The 18,770-nt window shown below is 50.1% G+C and overlaps 1 protein-coding gene across 3 annotated transcripts in view; it reads left to right on the forward strand.

Moving 5' to 3' along the window:
• CPA5 (carboxypeptidase A5) overlaps window positions 1-18,227 on the forward strand; it is a 55,499-nt gene extending 37,272 nt beyond the window's left edge. For 2 of the 3 annotated variants that reach the window (XM_043873217.1, XM_043873218.1), the window contains exons 5-11: window positions 8,979-9,077; window positions 9,652-9,753; window positions 10,957-11,058; window positions 11,399-11,509; window positions 11,941-12,031; window positions 15,278-15,477; window positions 16,335-18,227. In XM_043873217.1, the coding sequence (XP_043729152.1) occupies window positions 8,979-9,077; window positions 9,652-9,753; window positions 10,957-11,058; window positions 11,399-11,509; window positions 11,941-12,031; window positions 15,278-15,477; window positions 16,335-16,631 (1,002 nt within the window). In that variant the 3' untranslated portion in view covers window positions 16,632-18,227. Of the gene's footprint in view, window positions 1-8,978; window positions 9,078-9,651; window positions 9,754-10,956; window positions 11,059-11,398; window positions 11,510-11,940; window positions 12,032-15,277; window positions 15,478-15,739; window positions 15,825-16,334 lie in introns of all 3 variants that reach the window. The other variant, XM_043873219.1, reaches the window with a different exon arrangement.
• The last annotated feature ends 543 nt before the right edge of the window (window positions 18,228-18,770 follow it).

An 18,770-nucleotide genomic window follows, 5' to 3' on the forward strand; every position in this document is an offset into this window, starting at 1 on the left:
AGAGGCTACCACATCAAAAAATTCAGTGCTCAATTCTTATTTTCCGCCCGTGCCTGCATTTCAAAGTTTGCATTTCCCTGCGTCTGCCCTGCCCTGGAGACTCTGCATTATTTGGCAAACAGATATGAAAAGGTCTCTAAAATTTTTCTGTTGATTTTTGTGTATCAGGAGTGGCCCCAGAGGCACCTGGGAGTCTCCCTGCATCACTGGCTCCTCCGGGGCTGTCCTCTCCTGTCACCCCCAGTCTTGGATTCCCTTTAAGGACAGGGAAAGAGGAGCTTTTCACTGCCTCTTGGTAGAATGCCCTGGACTCTGGGTGCTAACCCAGTCAGGCAGGATTTTCACCAGCAACTTGCTCTGTCTGCAATGCATCAAGTACTGATTGTGGTACTTGAGATCACATTTTGGCTTCCAGGAAGCTGGGGCTGGGGGGAGGCTGCTGTTTTGAGTTGATTTATGGTGATGATGGGGGAAGGTGTCCATGAGGAGGGAAACTCAGAGGCATTAACAGGAGGGAAGGGCTTTGCACCACTCAGTTTGCTGGCCTCCAGTCTCATGGTTTAGTTATTGACGCACAGGCCCGATTGCTTTCTGTCTTCTGGATCTTCTCACCCCAGTGTTTGGCATAGTGTCTCCTGCACGGGACCCTCAGCAACTGTGTGCTGAACGAATTGCTCTATTGGCAGGTTCAGGAAAAACGTTCCCAGAGAGACCTGATTAATACATTGGTCTTTGTCTCAAGAGTCCCCTCCCCAAACCCCTCAAGGTATAGAATCATTTGCCTTATCTATCTTTATACTCCAGCATCTACCATAGGGCCTGCCATTTAGGTAGGACTTAGAAAATGGCTTCCCTGGTAGCTCAGCTGAAAAGAATCCGCCTGCAATGCAGGAGACCCCGGTTCGATTCCTGGGTCGGGAAGATCCCTTGGAGAAGGGATAGGCTACCCACTCCAGTATTCTTGGGCTTCCCAGGTGGCTCAGACAGTAAAGAATCCACCTGCAATGCGGCAGACCTGGGTTCCATCCCTGGGTTGGGAAGATCCCCTGGAGGAGTGCATGATAACCCACTCCAGTATTCTTGCCTGGAGAATCCCATAGATAGAGGAGCCTGGTGGGCTACAGTCCATGGGGTTGCAAAGAGTCAGACATGACTGAGTGACCAAGCACAGCACAGCGCTAGTAAATGTTACTTCACTTAATGGTTGTGAGAAGGAAAGGAAAGAGGGTATGTTTGCTGGTTAGTACCAGGCTGAGAGAAAGTGTGAAAAACCTTGATCCCAGCTTTCACCTTGGCCGGAGATGCTGGAGATTTTTGAGGAAGGGAAGTGCCCCCTACTCCCTCCTGTCTTGTGATCAGAAAGCTGCTTGAGATAGACTAGGTGGACTCATTCATTCCACCCACAGATACAGAGATGCCAACTGTGTGCTGGGTATTAAGCAAGGTACTGGAAAAACAAAGATAAAGAAATCCAGTCCCTGTATCCAGGGGAGCTGGAGTGCTGTGGGGGTGGGGAAGCGGAGGGGAGTAAATCAGTGATTACAATGGAGTGGATGATGCGCTGATGGAGTGGAGCAGGTTGCTATGGGAGCGAGTACAAGAGGCACTGCATGGTCGCTCTGAGGCTCTGAGAAGGCGGCAATTACGGTGTGGCTGAAGAGCAGGAGAAGGGAGGGCCGGGGAGGGGAAGGGGCCCATGATTGGCAATGAGGCCAGACCAGAGCACAAAGGGCACCCTCCACCAGGTGAAAAGGTCGAGAGAAAATCCCGAAAACCGTGGGGGAGCCTTCGGAGGGCTCTGACATGATCAGATTTGCATTTAAGAAAAATCCTTCTGACAGTGACAATGTTGACAGTGTTGAGTTGGGGACAGGAGCAGGGAGAGACTGACAGGCAGGAGGGTGGTGAGGAAATTGCAGTGGGCCAGAAAAGAAATTATCTGATTCTGAGTGAGCTCTATTTGCATTTAATTTTTCTTCACCTCCTCATTCTTTTTAGCCCTTTGGTTTTTTTTCTCTTTTTTTTTTTTCCCTGGGATGAGTCACCATGGAAAGGCTTCACTTGAGCAATCAGCTCTGTGGATTTTAATGGCTTTTTTTCTGATTACAAAATTAATAAATATTCATGGTAGATAATTCGGAAAATAGGGGAAAGCACAAAGGAGAAAACAAAAATCACCCATGCTCCGAGCACGCTCTAGAGTAAAATACAATTTAGTGTAAATACTGCTTGGCCAATTTTCCCCTCTCTCCTGGATCATTCCCATTAGCATACAAATATAGAGTTATTTCTCTCATCTTAAAAAGGTCCTCTCTTGATCCCTTCCCCCAACCTCCAGCTATCACCCCACTTCTCTTATTCCAAGAGCAGAACTCCGGGAAATGTTGACTCTACATGCCATCTTCATCCCTCTTCTTGGGTAAACTGTCCACCCCTAGCTTCACCCCAATTGTCACACACAGTGTCACACACAGCTCCCAGGTTCCCTCAGCAGTCAGCTCTGAGTGTGCATCATTCTTCCAGCTTTTAGCCCGACCTATCACTCTCTCCTCTCTGGAGTTCCGGGACACTGCATTCTCCTGGGTCGTCCCATCTTACTGGCTGCTCCTCTGCCCATTGTTCTCCTGTTTCCCAGCTCTGTCCTTCGACCTCTTCTCTGTCCCCTCTTTCAGGATCATGGAATTGAATACCTTCCACCTCCTGAGCACTCCCCTGTTGGTAGCTCCAGCCAGCCTCTCATATCCAATCTGAACTCCAGGCTCACATCTCTGACCATCTACTTGGCATTTCTACCTGGGTGTCTAATTGGCATCTCAGACTTCACAGGTACAAACCCAGCTCTCCTGGCCTGCTCCTCCACAGCCTCCCCCAGTGCAGCAAATGGCAATGCCGTCCTCTCGTCCCTCAGACAAGAAACCTGGAGTCATCCTTGACTCTTTTTCTCACATCCCACAGACAGTTCTTCAGTTCAGTCCAGTCGCTCAGTCGTGTCCGACTCTTTGCGACCCCATGGACTGCAGCACACCAGGCCTCCCTGTCCATCACCAACTCCCGGAGTTTACTCAAACTCATGTCCATTGAGTCGGTGATGCCATCCAACCATCTCATCCTCTGTCGTCCCCTTCTCCTCCTGCCCCCAATCCCTCCCAACATCAGGGTCTTGTCAAACGAGTCAGCTCTTCACATCAGGTGGCCAAACTATTGGAGTTTCAGCTTCAACATCAGTCCTTCCAATGAACATTCAGGACTGATCTCCTTTAGGATGGACTGGTTTGATCTCCTTGCAGTCCAAGGGACTCTCAAGAGTCTTCTCCAACACCACAGTTCAAAAGCATCAATTCTTCTGCGCTCAGCTTTCTTTATAGTCCAACTCTCACATCCATACATGACTACTGGAGAAACCATAGCCTTGACTAGACGGATCTCTGTTGGCAAGGTAATGTCTCTGCTTTTTAATATGCTGTCTAGGTTGGTCATATAACTTTCCTTCCAAGGAGTAAGCGTCTTTTAATTTCATGGCTGCAGTTACCATCTGCAGTGATTTTGGAGCCCCCCAAAATGAAGTCTGCCACTGTTTCCACTGTTTCTCCATCTATTTGCCATGAAGTGATGGGACCAGATGCCATGATCTTTGTTTTCTGAATGCTGAGCTTTAAGCCAACTTTTTCACTCTGCTCTTTCACTTTCATCAAGAGGCTCTTAAGTTCTTCTTCACTTTATGCCACAAGGGTGGTGTCATCTGCATATCTGAGATTTTTGGTATTTCTCCCAGCAATCTTGATTCCAGCTTGTGTTTCATCCAGCCCAGCGTTTCTCATGATGTACTCTGCATATAAGTTAAATAAGCAGGGTGACGATATACATCCTTGACATACTCCTTTTCCTATTTGGAACCAGTCTGTTTTTCCATGTCCCGTTCTAACTATTGCTTCCTGACCTGCATACAGATTTCTCAAGAGGCAGGTCAGGTGGTCTGTCCCACAGACAGTCCATTAGCAAATCCTATCAGTTCTCCCTTCTGGTAGAGAGATGTATCTTGCAGATCCTATGCTAGCACCATGGGTCAACACCCCATCAGCCCTCACCTGGAATATTCTAGTAGTTTCCTAACTGTTCTCCATGATTCCACCCTTGCCTCCTTATTGCCTAGTCTCAACACAGCAGTGAGAGGTGTTCTTTAAAAGTATGCAAGTCCTGTTACATCAGTCCTCTGCTTAAAACCCTCCGTGTCTCCCCACCTCATTCACAGTAAAAGCCAAAGTCCTTAAAACTGCGATAAGGTTCTACATGATCCATGTGCTGTCCTGCACTGCTGACTCTTGCTCACTCTGCTTCAGGCACCAGCACCTTCTTGACATTCCTCCAGCTTGCCTGAGCTATCCTTGCTTCAATGCCTTTGGCTAGGATCATACCTCAGGGCCTTTGCACTTGCTGGCCCTATATTGCTGCAATGCTGATCCTGCAAATATCAGCATGTGGCTCACTCCCTCACTGCTTTCAAAACTTGACTTACATGTCAACTTTTCACCTTATGTTAAGTTGTACCTTTCTCCCACATTCCTCCAGTTCCCTCCCTCACTTTTCTTCTTGACACCGTGGCCTTCTAATATCCTATATAGTTCACTTCTTTGTCTTGTTTATCGTCTGTCTCCCCTACCAGATTGCAGGGCTCCCTGAGGGCAGGCAGTTTTGTTTTGTTGACTGCTGTGTCTTTAGTGCCCAGCATGTGCATCACAGACGTTCCTCTGCTGAATGTATGTGCATGCTAAGTCACTTCAGTCATGTCTGACTCATGGTGACCTCATGGACTGTAGCCCGCCTCTGTCCATGGGATTCTCCAGGCAAGAGCAGTGGAGTGGGTTGCCGTGCCCTCCTCCAGGCGATCTTCCCAACCCAGGGATCAAACCCAAGTCTCTTATATCTCCTGCACTGGCAGCTGGATTCTTTACCACTAGCACCACCTGGGGAGCCCAGTCTGCTGAATAGAAGAGATTAAAATGTGGGATTGTATTGGCTGGGGTCGGGGTGGGTGGCAGCTCTAAAGAGGAGAGAAGGCCAGGAATAGGTGAAGAAAGGAAGGAATCATGGGCAAGCCCCTGAGGGAGAGGCAGAGGCTGGCTGTCTGGGGGGTGAGGGTTGAGGAGGGTCCAGGGGGTGGGGAGACAGGGACAGAAGGGCCAGCCCCTCTGTTGGTCCTGCGGAGCGGAGGGGCAGGGACTGTCTGACTCACCCAAGTGACCACTAATGGGAGCAAACTGCTGTCCAAGTCCTGCAGACACCAGGTTTCTGAGGAACCCAGGTTTCCTGGTTATGCCCTGTAATGACTATTCCACCACAGAGTCCTGGAGTCACCTCGAGTGTTACTGTTGTCCCGTTGTTGTCCCTCGTCATCATAGCTGGCATTTACTGCGTGCTAGGCAATGTTCTAAGCAGTTTACATGTATTCACCCTTCTAATCCTCACAAGAACACTTCAAGTATGTGTGAAAGTACATGTTAACATGATCTCCATTTTATGAAAGCTCAGAAAAATTCGTAATTTGGAGACCAAGGCACAGAGAACTTAGTCATTTGCCCAAGTCAGTGACAACAAAGGATTTAACCTGAGATAGCCTGACTCCAGGCCCTGGGCTCTTTACTCCTATGCCATCTGCCTCCTCAGTGGTGTCACTGTTGTTCACATGGTGTTTTAACTTTGCCTTTAGGACAGTGAAGTCCCAGTTCAGTCTTGGCTTCCGAAGGGTTCATTCTAACAACCCCAGATCTGTACCCTCCCAGCCCCACATTCCAGCATGGGCATGGACTGTGGTTGCCACCAGCCATGCAGCTACCTCTACAGATGTTAGGCCTGCAGAAGAGGTCGGGGTGGGTGAGGAGCAGTGACTGCTGTCCTCACAGAGCCGTGTTAGAGGCGTCTCCTGTCCCCCACCCACCGCTTCTGGGAGCTGCTTCCATTTCACATCTGTGGTTGGAGAGAGCTGTGAATGCAGATTCCTTTCAGGTGTCATCCTCACCTTTGGGGCCCTCAGTCTGCTCCCCGCCCCCACCCCACCCCCCCATCTTGGAGGTGCAGTTCTTAATGTCCCCATCCTTCCTTACTCCTGTCATAAATTAATTTACACCAAGGTATTACTTTTTCTGTCAGGTTATGGCTTCCAGGGAGGCAAATGGCTTACTTCTGAGTCTTTTTTTTCTCCAAGAAGCCTGATAGGGCTGTGGTGAGACAAGACTGCATTCTTAGATCTCCCCTCCCCTTCCTCCCCTTCCCTCCCCTCAGCCCTGTGAAGGGAGCAAACATCTGTGTATTTCTCAGGCCAGGACAGATTCATGTTCCTGGAATCCAGGGCCCAGCTGTGAGGGCTGAGCATTTCCAATTTGTAAGCGGGTGTCACATCCATTCACAAGGCTGTGAGGGTGTTTGGAAAGTTATTTGCAGTTGGGTGCCGAGTTCCCATTTGCCTCCAAGCTGCTGTGTAGAACAAAGGACAACCCTGTGGGAACTCTCTTCCTGTGGGTGCCCCTGGGCTGTGTAGAAAGAACTGGGTCCTCCAGTCCTGTCTTCTCTCTCCTCCATCTTCACCCACCACCTCCACCCCTAGGAAGTTAGTCCTTTAACTTCATGGCGGTGGGACCAGCAGGGGACAGAACCGGCCTTGACTCCGGGTACGTCGGCCCGACCTGCTCTTTCTGCAGCTGCTCACTGCAGCTGGTCGTGCCTGGCCTATGGTGACAGGCACACATCGGTCATGGGGGCTGCTGAGATTTCTGTCAATTTTCTGGGAAGAAGACAAATTTCCTTTGTTAGGACTTCCCAGGATGGTGCTTGTGCCAGTGAGGATTGGGGCTCCTCCAGCCGTCTCTCTCTAAACCAGCAATCCCTGCTTTGCCCAAGTGGGAATGTCCCCAGCCCAGCCAGTTTAGCTAGAAAACATCACAACTATAAACGCTACATGTGTAGTTGGTGCTCAAAAAGAAATGAGCCCCCAAACTTTGATTTCCACTCCCATTTTAAAATTTGTGAATTTGAGGAATGTGAGTAAGCCAACAGGGGGAGTGGGGTGAGAGTGTCACCCAATAATGACCTCGGCCTCAGCAGGTGAGGATGGAGAGGGGCTGTCTTCTAGCCCTCGGACTGGAGACTCCATGGATGGCTGCTCCTTCATTTTTAGACATTGGGGCATTTTTGCCTTTATTTTAGTATTTATTCATTTAGAAGATTTTACTTACTGAAGTAATATGAGCACGTTGCCAAAAATGTAAAAATAGAGAAAAGGAAAAATTGCTTAAAATCATAAGCTTTCTATCCTAACAATCATGTTAGCATTTGGGTAAATTTTTTCTGGCATTTTACTGTCTTGTTTTCCTATGCTTGGGGTATTGCCTTTTCATTATTTTAAAGCACTTTTAAATTATAAGAATAGTATGATGGACTTCTCACCTGTTGTTAATATTTTATACATGTGCTTTCTCTTTCTCCCTCTCTGTACAAACACATACACACACACACACACAGATGTGTGTGTGTGTGTGTGTGTGTGATTCTTATTTGCCTTTAATTTTGCTAGCCAGATGGCCTTAAGGGACATAGTGCTAGAAACTAGGATATCTGGATTTTTATCTCATCTCTGTCCCTTGTTAGCTTTGCTGTTAAGTCTGTTTATCTCTCTAGTTTGCTTTATCTCTAAAACATGAATAGTTAATTCTTGCCCTGTCATCAGGTCATAAGATCAACTGAGATGATGAGTATTAAGATGCTTAGTAAACTAAAAGGCCCTGGCCTGAAGCAAGGCATTGTTAGGATTTACTTGTGACCCAGAGGTGCACGGATTTCCCCACTGGCTCAGTGGTGAAGAATCTGCCTGCCATTGCAGGAGACACAGGTTCAATCCCTGGGTGGAGAAGTTGCCCTGGAGAAGAAAATGGCAACCCATTTCACTGTTCTTGCCTGGGAAATCCTGTGGACAAAGGAGCCTGGTGAGCTACAGTCCATGGGGTGGCAAAGAGTTGGACACGACTGAGTGACTAAACAACAACCTCAGAGGGGCAAACCAGGGTGACTTTGGGTTGAGGGCCTTTGCTTTCCCTTTTGTGGCAAAGGGGCCCAGACCCCTCCCATACTGTAGTCATTGCTGAGTCCTGGGGTGTCTTCCTCCCTGGGTGACAATGTAAGGGTATGAGTTTAGGATGAAGGGCACCTGCCCGTTTCACTGACTCCAAAAGTGGGGAAAATGCACCAGGATGATGTGGGAGGTCAATTCAACTCAGGCACTGTACTGCCCTCTTTGAGGGAAGTACCACAGAAGGACTGAGTGCCAGCTCCCAATTGCCACTCAAGTAAGGAGGCTGCTTTGGCTCATCTGCACTTGTGTTTAAGAAGCAGTTAAAACGGTGAGTGAAAGACTGTTGGCACGTTAGGTAAAATGATTTGGACAGGCTTTTCAAATGGCTTGGACGTCAGCTGTCAGGGCTACTTCCTGGAGTAGAGTGCATGATGTAGGTCAGGTGGGCCCTCTGCTCTCCCAGGGGTCAGTGTACATAGTTCAGTTTGGGCTTTCGCTCAACAGAGCGTTCACAGAGGGCAAAAGCAATGTTGGCAGCAGCCCATGAGCATCTTTTCCAAAGCACTTTGGTATCTGTTATCACATTTTATCATATTGAAATGGGCAAGGCAAGTCCCGATTTTCAAGCTGAGGAAACCGAGGTTAAGGTTCCACAGCAAGTTAGTGGCAGTGGCAGACTTAGGACCACATTCTCCAGACTCCTTGTCCTGTGCTCGTTTGGGAAAAGGCAGGATGAATGCCAGCTTGCCAAGCAGAAGAATCATCCGCAACCTGGCATCTCCTGTTGCACAGCTCACACTCATGGTGGCTCATTCTGCTATGTCGACGCTGTCTTTGTGCAGCCAGATGAGGCAGGGCCCAGAAGTGACTTGCTGGCCCAGCCTCCCCTTCCCTTCTAGCATGTGCTTCTGCCTCCCAGGTGCTGCTGGACGAGGAGAGAGAAGCCATGGCGAAATCCCGCCGGTTGGAGCGAAGCACCAGCAGCTTCAGTTACTCCTCTTACCACACCCTGGAGGAGGTGGGTCTGCCCCGTCAGGCTCTAGACTCTGCTGTCCTCTTGGACCCTCGGGTTGTCCAGACTCAGGCCTCTGGGGCTATAGGAGACTGTGAGCTGATGCCTGGAGAGTGTAGAGCAGACACTGGGAGAAAGTTATTGATGTCTGAATAAATAATCCTGCCTTCAAGATGCTTAGAATCTAAAAGGGGCAGGATGACGAAAAACAACACTGCAAGGACTATGAGATCTGTAAGTGGATTGAAGGGGCCAATAAAATGGAAGTAAGAGAAACTTCCAGCCAGAGACAGCCTTGCAGGCTAACCCTAGGGGACTGAGTAGGCTCAGCACGTGATGCTCTTCCAGGCAAAGGCATAGCCCTGCACGGAGGTGAGAAGTCTGGGAATCCAGGCTGACCACAGCTCCTGCCTTAGACCTGGAGGTAGTCTTTGATTTTTGCAGTTCTTTTAGGTCCTCAAGGGAGGTGGGAAAGCATTAAAGATGGTGGTAGGATCAGGGAAGGAGAATATTCAGAGAGACCCTGGGGTTTGCTCCCTCCCGGCTTAACTGCCCATCTGAGAAACTTCATTCCTTTCAGATCTATACCTGGATTGACAACTTTGTAACTGAGCATTCAGATATTGTCTCAAAACTTCAGATTGGCCACAGCTTTGAAAATCGGTCCATCCTTGTTCTGAAGGTAAAAGCTGGCAGTGTTGACCACTAGACAGTATGCCTCTGGCATAAGACTGAGCTCATGTGGGGTTGTGACTGGGTGGGAGTCAGCCAGTCTGTTTAGGGAGAGAGATGTGCACGCTCCTGTCCTGAGGTGATGCACAAGCTTTGGGATGGTAGTGTTCAGGGACCCACCCCTTGTAGGTGTGGACAGTTGGCAGTGCAGTGACCCCGGCATGTCCTGGGTCAGGAATCTGGGCGGAGGTTTGTTAAGGAGATGGAACTGCAGAATGGCAGTCATCACCTTGAACTTGGGATGTGAGTGTGAGTGAATCAGCATTCTTCCTGTTAACTCAGCTGCTTCATCTGGTCAATGGGAAGAGAGGTACACAGAGGCCTCATTTACAAATGACTGAGGCCCTCTGGCTTAGGCAGCCCCACGGATAGGCCTGAGTCTATGAGGAGACCTTCTAGCCCTTCACAGAGCCCACTGGAAACACAGTTCCAGTAAACTTGGTGGCAGCAGTGCCCTTGGCCATGAAGGCGGCAGGATAGGTGGAAGTGTGAAGCATACCGGAAAACAATTCCTCGTATGTGCCCTGAAGGGCACTCGGGAGCATGGACCACGCAGGTCATTTGACACACAGCTGTCAGAGAAGACAGACACTGCTGTCCTCAGAAGTGCCCTGGGGGACTCTTCTGAAGGGTCATTTGGTCTTGGCTAACCCGGGACTTAACTTCACCTGTACCTGCTATGATTTCTCATAAGGGCTGGCTGTGTTCTCTCTGTAATGTTGTCTAAGCTCTCGCTACTCAGGGTAGCCCCTGGACCCGCAGGAGCAGAGTTTCTGAGTTTGTTAGAAATTACCAACCTCACCTCTCAGATCTACTACATCAGAATCTGCATTTTAGTAACATCCCTGGAGGATTCACATGTCCTTGAAAGTTTGAGAAGCACTAGTCTAAAACACTTGCAGACCTGGGCAATTCTGTGTTTCTGACTAGATCGATTTGCCCCGCAAGAGCATCACTATGTTGCCAAGGTCCCCACATGTGTGCACTTTCCATGGGCTCCTACACATGTACCTGCTCATATGACCCCCCTCTCAGGAACAGTGAGCCACCCCAGGCACTGAAGATAAATCTGGGGCCTCCTTCCAGGCAGTCTGGGGACAGCCCTGTAGCTGTTGTGGTTCAAACTTGTGTGGGGCCTGGTGCTTTTCCCCAGTTCAGCACTGGAGGTTCTCGGCGCCCGGCCATCTGGATTGATTCTGGAATCCATTCCCGGGAGTGGATCACCCATGCCACCGGCATCTGGATTGCCAGGAAGGTCAGCATGGACCGTGGGAGCTGGGATGGGGTGGAGGGTTGGAGCGGCTCAACTATTTAAGGGCGCCTCCAGTTGAAAACTTACTTGGTTCATCTGACTTGGGGTGCTTTCTGCACACCTCTCCTGTGGAATAGCTGCCGTGTGTTCTGGCCACTTGCAGCCCAGAGCCCCCACCTTCTAGTTGTTGAAAATCCAAGCTTGCGGTTCTTCACAAGGATGAACCTGATGACCTGATGCCACCCCTGCCTGTAGCCGGTGGCTGTACCGCTGTCCTCCTCTGGAGGAGAGCCCACCAGGGCCCCCGTCCCTCAGTCTATACCCACTCGGCCCTTTCTTGCAGATTGTCAGTGAATACAGCAAAGACCGCGTCGTAACAGATGTACTGAACACCATGGACATCTTCCTGGAGATCGTCTCTAATCCCGATGGGTTTGCTTATACCCACAGCATGGTGAGAGCACCTGAGAGGGAGGGGCTTAGGGATCAGGGGTCAGCTCTGGGGGGGATGGGGGAAAGAAAGGTCACGGTGTCTGTGGGATGCTCTGCTGAGGTTCCCTGGGGACAGACCCTTTGGGGGCTCCTTGCAGCGTCTCAGTGAGGCAGGCGGGCTGCTCAGGTGCTGTGGCTGCAACTGTTGCCCTCCGACTGCCCGGGGAAGTCCACTGTTATTTGGCTGTGCTCAAGCTTCTCGCCATACCCCAGCTTTAACCACAAAGCATTTGATCTGCAGCCGTGGCTCAGTATGCGAGCCCCATCCTGCCCTAGAGATTCCTTCCTTTCGTCCCTCCCTGTCCCACCAGACCCGCTTCCTAGATGAGGATGTCAGAGGCTCCCACCCAGAAAGGGCTCAGTGAATGAGTCACGTGCCCTGCACTTTTTCAGAACCGCTTGTGGCGGAAGAACAAGTCCAGCAGACCGGGAATCTTCTGCATTGGTGTGGATCTTAACAGGAACTGGAAGTCAGGCTTTGGAGGTACCTCAGTCTGCTGCACCCCAGGGGCGGGGCTGGAAAGAACTTGGTCCTTGGCACGTCTCCCACACAGTCAGATTATGTTGACGCATAAACGGGGAGGCAGAGCACTTAGCTAATGCGAGTGAGTCATGGCCAGGGACAGGCGGGCACATGCCTAGGATTGGCTGTGATATATGGGGAGAGGTTGCATATGTCTGTTAAATGTATACATATGTTAAGCCTTCATGGGAAACAACTCCTTGAATGGGGACTAACTGCAAGGATCAGATCCTAAATATGGCAGAGAAAGGCTTAAGGAGGTCCAAAGTAGTCTTGCTTGTTGTTCAAAACCCAGGATTTATGGTGCCCCCTGAATATCTCTAGCCCTTCCTTGAAGGGAGTATGCCACAAGAAAATGTCTCAAAACTCATTCCCTGAGAACTATGACCTGAATTTTGCCCTCTGGGGAGGCCGGGACCAAGGTTTAAATATAGAATAAGCTAGTTTCTTATCATCAACACTGACTTAAGCCTGGCTTTTATTTTCGGTCCAATTACTTTGTGACCCTGGGCTGTTGTGTATCCACAGGGCCCTGTGATCCTAGGGAGGAGTGGGCAGCTTCCTCCTGAGTTCCCTTGGTGTTCTCATTATCTCCCTTGCCATGCCAGGGGCATAAGGACCACATGGGGAAACTGAAATATAGACCAGTATGAGAACCCTGGGAATGTAGCAGCTTGATGGGTGGGATGCTGGGTCTAAACAGGACAGTCTCCAAAGCGGAGGGTTAAATAGGTATAGCCCTTGTCCTCCAGATGTGGCTGCCACACTATACCAGGAGTCAGAGTTTAGCTCCACAGGAGACAGTGCTATTGAAAAACAGATCTGCAGACCTGTTTGTTGGCTAACCCAACAAGGCAGAACATTCTAGATCCAGATGCCCATTGTTTCGAAAATCTGGCTTCTTTGAATCCGTTCTGTGAAAATAAGGATAGCTCTGAAGTCTACAGAGCAAAGCCATCAGCCCATAGTGTAGGGGTTGCCTGAGAATCGGGGTTGTGCTTGTAACTGCTTGTGTAAGGAAACACAGCTGTGTAAAATTAGGCATTTCCATCTCCAAATAACCAGACATTTGTCCCAAGAAAGCATCCACATGGGCCCCTTAGAACTGGCTGAAGTGAGTGCCTATCTACCCTGAGACAGACTGGCTAGAAGAAAGACAAATTACCTCTTAAAGAAAATATCTTTTGTGGGTTTCACCGCAGGGGGGGAAAAATCAGTATATACACAATGTGGAAAAAAAAAAAAGCCCAGAGGGGACAAAAAGCTCCCATAATCCCACTGCCCAAAGATTACTGCTTTTAATAATTTACCGTGTCCTTCCAGCGAGTTCCCCTTGCTACAAATTACATTTTTGAGAAGGAAAAATAAATAGCTAATGAATCCATTAGCAGGTACTTGTGAAACAGGCAGGCTCGGAGGACTTTGACTGTGAACGTCAGAGAGAGGCAGGCAGCTAATTCCCATTTGGTCAGGGGAAGATTAGTTTATTCTGCTTAGCTCAAACCAGAACTAATGGCCTGAAGTGTTTCTCCATATTTGGGCAAAGCCACCTGGTCGTTGGCAGGGGAACCGCTTTCCATGCGTGGGCTGCAAACGCAGACAAAGCTTGCAGCCTCCCCCGCTCTGCTCATCTGTTGCTATTTGTCATTCATCAAGTGTAGCAGGTGCAGAAGCTCCCAGCAGACACAACAAACAGGGCCGCTGTTAGTTGGGCCAGCTCCAGCCCACCAGGCTGCTCCTACCCCTTCGTTCCCTGCAGGCACACCCCCTTCCAACCAGGGTCAGTCCTCACCCCCGGCGAGGTCATGCAGACCAAGAGGGGATGCGCTTCCAGGTGACAGAATTGCCTCTGGGCCTGCCTGTGGCCAGAAATAGCGAGTATCTGGTTAGTGACTCAGGCGGGAAGATTTTGTTTACGACTTTATTATTGCCTTAATTTGATTTCTGCATAATAAGTAATCTGTAGATCATCCTTCCCACCTATACCACCCTCACCTGCACCCTTGGGGAGCACCTGTTTGCTGCGGTCCTAGAACAGCATCTGAACCAGTCCATGGGCCAGCCCCCCAGGTCTGCAGCCAACTCATTGCCCTGGAGGTCAGGGGGGTGCTCTGGCATCCCCAGGAGGCTTCAGAAGTTGGGCAGCCCCTGGCTTCTGGCCAGGCTTCTGTGCAGTCATTTCAGGGAGGAGAAGTGAGAGCAGGGCCTGGGATGCTCCTTTCATGTGTTCCTAACCCCCGAATCTTGACCAGCCCAGCCTAGCCCTCCACCAACTGGCCACTGGGGAAGAGAGGAAAACAGGAGAAGAAGAAAAGAGATGGGGAGCAAAGAATCTAGTAGGAGATGGGAACAAATGAAATTTGTGAGCAAAATAGAGGCACAGTTGTTCTTTGCCCTCCTTTCAACTTAGGTCCCCATTCAGAAGAATTTTCAAGAATTTTTTTGCATCTGTGCTTCCCAGAGCAGTCTTAGGCAACTATGGTGATATATTCTCTTTTCCCAGGTCCAAGCCCATGCTGCCCTTGGGTTGGCACAGCTTGTGCAGACACTATATCTGAGCACTCAACTGACCCAAGCCTTCCCCATGGAAGTGGAGGGTCGGCAGAGAATGGTCAGCTCACAGAGGTCACTGCTCATAGGGGAAGCCAGGTTGGAGACCTAGTGGCAACTGCTGAGGCAGGCCTGACTTTCGAATGGAACCAGTCAGGACTTAACTGAAAAACAAGCTAAGGGAGCACCCTGCAGGGCCACAGAGTTGCTGAGTTGTGTGGCAACACTCTGATGTTTTAGACCAGGGTATGCAGCAATAACAAGCATCCCTCCAAGTCTCAGTGGCCTAACACAGTAAAAAATTTATTTTTCATGTCCAGAAAGTCCACTGTGGGTAGGTGAACCTCCTTGATGGCTGTCTTCCATTGATGACAGAGAGATCCAGGACACTTCTCCATTTAGAGGTTTTTTTGTTTTTGTTTTTGTTTTTTGCTTTAACCACGCAGAAGAGAGTGTCGAGAAGTCATACTTGCTCTTAGCCTCAAACTAGCGGTGACACATCATTACTGCTCACGTTCTCATTGGTCAAAAGTAGCCACATAACCTCAACCAAACTGCAAAGAAGGCTAGGATTAGAGAGGAATACAGAATATTTTGTGAGAGTCTTTCCCAAGGCTGGGAATTTGAACCCCGTGGGTGCCTTTATTCTACTTCCAGGAAATGGTTCTAACAACAACCCCTGCTCAGAGACTTATCACGGGCCCTCCCCTCAGTCAGAGCCAGAAGTGGCTGCCGTCGTGGACTTTATCATGTCCCATGGGAACGTCAAAGCTCTGATCTCCATCCACAGCTACTCTCAGATGCTCATGTACCCCTACGGCCACTCTCTGGAGCCTGTTTCAAACCAGGAGGAGTTGGTGAGATTGGCTGCTTAGGGCTTGGGGGAGGCACCCAGCAGACTCTCAGCTGGCCCCCTGGTAGGGAGCAGGGTGGGGGTGAGGGGCTTGTTCTCACGTGTGATCAAGTTCACAACTGGAGATGCTGTGCTTCCTTCCCGCAAGAGCCATCTACACATTCAATTTCCAAGACGCCTAAGTCCCTGGCTCTCAGCAGCTGGTGAGGGTGTGTGTGATGGGGTGGGGACCCACTGCCTCTCACTCTCTGGATTGAATCTTGCAGTACCATCTTGCCAAGGATGCAGTGCAGGCCCTGTATGAGGTTCATGGGATCGAGTACATTTATGGCAGCATCAGTACCACCCTCTGTGAGTGAGCCGTCCCCTGGCTGCTGCTCCTGCAGGCGCCCCATCTACCTGGGCTCAGGCAGGTGTAGGCTCTGCTGGCTGGCAGGCCTGCTTGGCCACAGGGCTGTGCCACAGACGCAGCGGGGCTGGGACAGAGCTGATTTCCACATCTGAATACAAGGGTGAATGGTGGTACCTAGACCCAGCACCCACTTCTCTGCAGCATTAATTAGTGCACAGCCCCTGATGGCTGGCTCACTGTGATGCCCCTTAGGGGTAAATATCCTAAGTCTGGTGGCCTCCAGGAGCTTTCATTTTGCTAGAGCAGAGCATGCATTGGGTGAGCAGGGTGTGGCCCAGGTTGAAGCCTGGGCCAGGAAGCTTGGTGTGGTCTGGGATGGGTGGGGGTTTGGCCTCCAAGGCCCACTGTCTTTGCAGGAAGCCTCTGTACCGTGTGACCACACCCTGTTCTTCCTCTTGGGGGACATTTCTTTGCGACTTCACTTCGCTTCTCTGCCCGTTTGTCCCCAGATGTGGCCAGCGGGATCACAGTTGACTGGGCCTACGACAGTGGCATCAAGTACTCCTTCAGCTTCGAGCTCCGGGACACAGGGCGCTACGGCTTCCTGCTGCCCGCCGCGCAGATCATCCCCACGGCCCAGGAGACGTGGATGGCCATTCGGGCCATCATGGCGCACACACTGCATCACCCCTACTGACAGCACTGCTGAGGGGAGAGCCAGAGGGGTAGCTTTCTTTTCCGAGGCCTGGGCTCTTCCTGAAACCCAGGTTATGGATCCCTTCCCCATCCCTGCCCTGACTCCTTAGGAAATAAAAACAAATTTGATGAGGCTTGGTGGCTTCTGGTGCTGGCTGCCACCCCTTTGGGCTCAGGAAGGGACAGGGCCTTGAAAGTGCCTCTTGGCCTCCTAGGCACCCAGGAGGACGGCGAGACTAGCAGGCATTCCCTTTCTCCCTCTTACAATGGGCTCGGGGCCAAAACAGATAACACACTCCTTGGAGCTACCAATATCCACATTATCCCTTTGGCACTTAAATGTTAAGGGGACCCTGGAAGGGGCAGTGTGTGATCTGAAGGAGCGGATCTCCAGGGGTGGCGTTTCTGGCACCCTGAGTGAGAGGTGGGTACAGACATGCAACCTCCTCTTCCTGCCGCATTTCCCATCCTGGGTAGGGAGGAGTTGTTCATTTTGGAGTGACCTGTTCAGAGTCCCCCACTTCATCACCCAGATAACAAAAGTGAACAAGTCACTGGTTTGTGACCTACTCTTCCTGGGTACCCTCATAGGCTCCCTTGGTCTTGCGAGCGGAGTTGCAGCCAGTCAGAGCCAGTATAGCAAAGCACTGCAGATCCAGAGAGAGAGGTCCTCTTTCTCCTCACATAGTCGTCATGGTTGTCGTGCACTGAGAAGTTAGTCCAGGCAAGGCCATTTACTGAGAAAGCACTTTATCTCAAGGAGAGATTCTGAGACACAAATGAGCTGCCTTCTCCCATCCTCAGGCTGCCTTGTACCTTTTGCGTTACCCCATCACTGGGGAGCAGGGATAGTGGGTCTGTTTGCCCTGCCTTCAGGGGCAAGCAGGCACCCCCAAGAACAGGAGGTCAGCTAGAGAGCTGAGTGGGCTTGTGTAAGTCTGAGGCAGAAAGCAAGACCTTCATTTGCAAGGGCCAGACTTTTGCTTTGTTGTTGCTAAAGAACTGTGGGTACCAGAGAATGGATACATGTATGTGTATGTCTGAGTCACTCTGCTATGCAGTTGAAACTTTCACAACTCCAATATAAAATAAAAAGTTAAAAAAAAAAACCAGAACTGTGGGTACCCACGAATCAGCCCCTGCAGGACACAGAGTGCAGGGTTTTACAGACAGGGAAGAAATGGGGGGATGATGGGAATAAGAGCAAGTTCTACTTCCCATCCAACCTGTAGAAGAAGACAGAAGTTGGACCAGTTAGTGGAAAGAGAGCATCAGTGGTAATCACAGCCCTAGGTATGGGCCATGTCCAATATGGTGCCTGAGCCAAAGATTAACAGTGGCTGAGCAGGGGGTCTGGACAGGTGATTAGAGGCAGCCATATGGCTGGGTACACATCAGTAATGCAGCTGTTGAGAGCTCTGAGCAAAGAAATGAGGTTGGCAGTTGAGAAGGCCTAGGGTAGAGGCAAGAAGGCTGAGCCGACGGGCCATGCAGCCAGTGGCCGTGATGGCACGGTGGGCATGCCTGTGTCCAGGGCCAGCTGTACCTCGATCATCTCCAGGAAAAGGGCCAGCGACAGAGGAGGAAAGAATCCTGACTCGGGCTAGAGTTTCCCAAAAGAGACTTGAGTTTTTGTGTTTTTTTTTTTTTTAAAGCTGGAAGCAGCCTAGAATTTCCAAGCTGAATTTTTCTGCTATTAACAGAAACCCGAGGCTGTTGGCTAAGTTAATATAAGCTATAGATAAATAAAGCAAGTCATACTTTTGCACACTGGAGTCTGTGATTATAACTTTTATGCCCTTTGCACAAATATTTTTATTTCAGCCTTGAGGGGAGGATATTCCTGGTATATAGACTCATTAATAAGCTCAGATAAGGAGAGCGTGATTTGGAGAGGTTTTAAAGGTCATAAAAGGCCACACAGATTGAAAGTTGGAGATTTGAACTTGGGTTTGTCTAACTCCAAACCCACCAAGTCACCATTTGTCTTAGTGTGGCCTGGGGCAGAATCTGTAGGGAGTCATTTAACATAAAGGTGGTTAGGTTCCACCCCAAGACTGAAACAGACTCTCTGGGGTAAGCCCCCAAATCCACCTTTTTACCATCTTGTCCAGAAGGTCTGAGGTTTCTTAAAGGCTGAGGACCTCTGATCCCTGCTCCCCTTACTCCCCTGACTTGAAGGAACATGTTCAAGTCTCCCAGGGACACCTGGGGCTTTGGGCCTCCTACCCTCTACTGCTATTAGGGCC

This window comes from Cervus elaphus, chromosome 18, assembly GCF_910594005.1.
Source record: "Cervus elaphus chromosome 18, mCerEla1.1, whole genome shotgun sequence".
NCBI classification, from domain to species: Eukaryota; Metazoa; Chordata; class Mammalia; order Artiodactyla; family Cervidae; genus Cervus; species Cervus elaphus.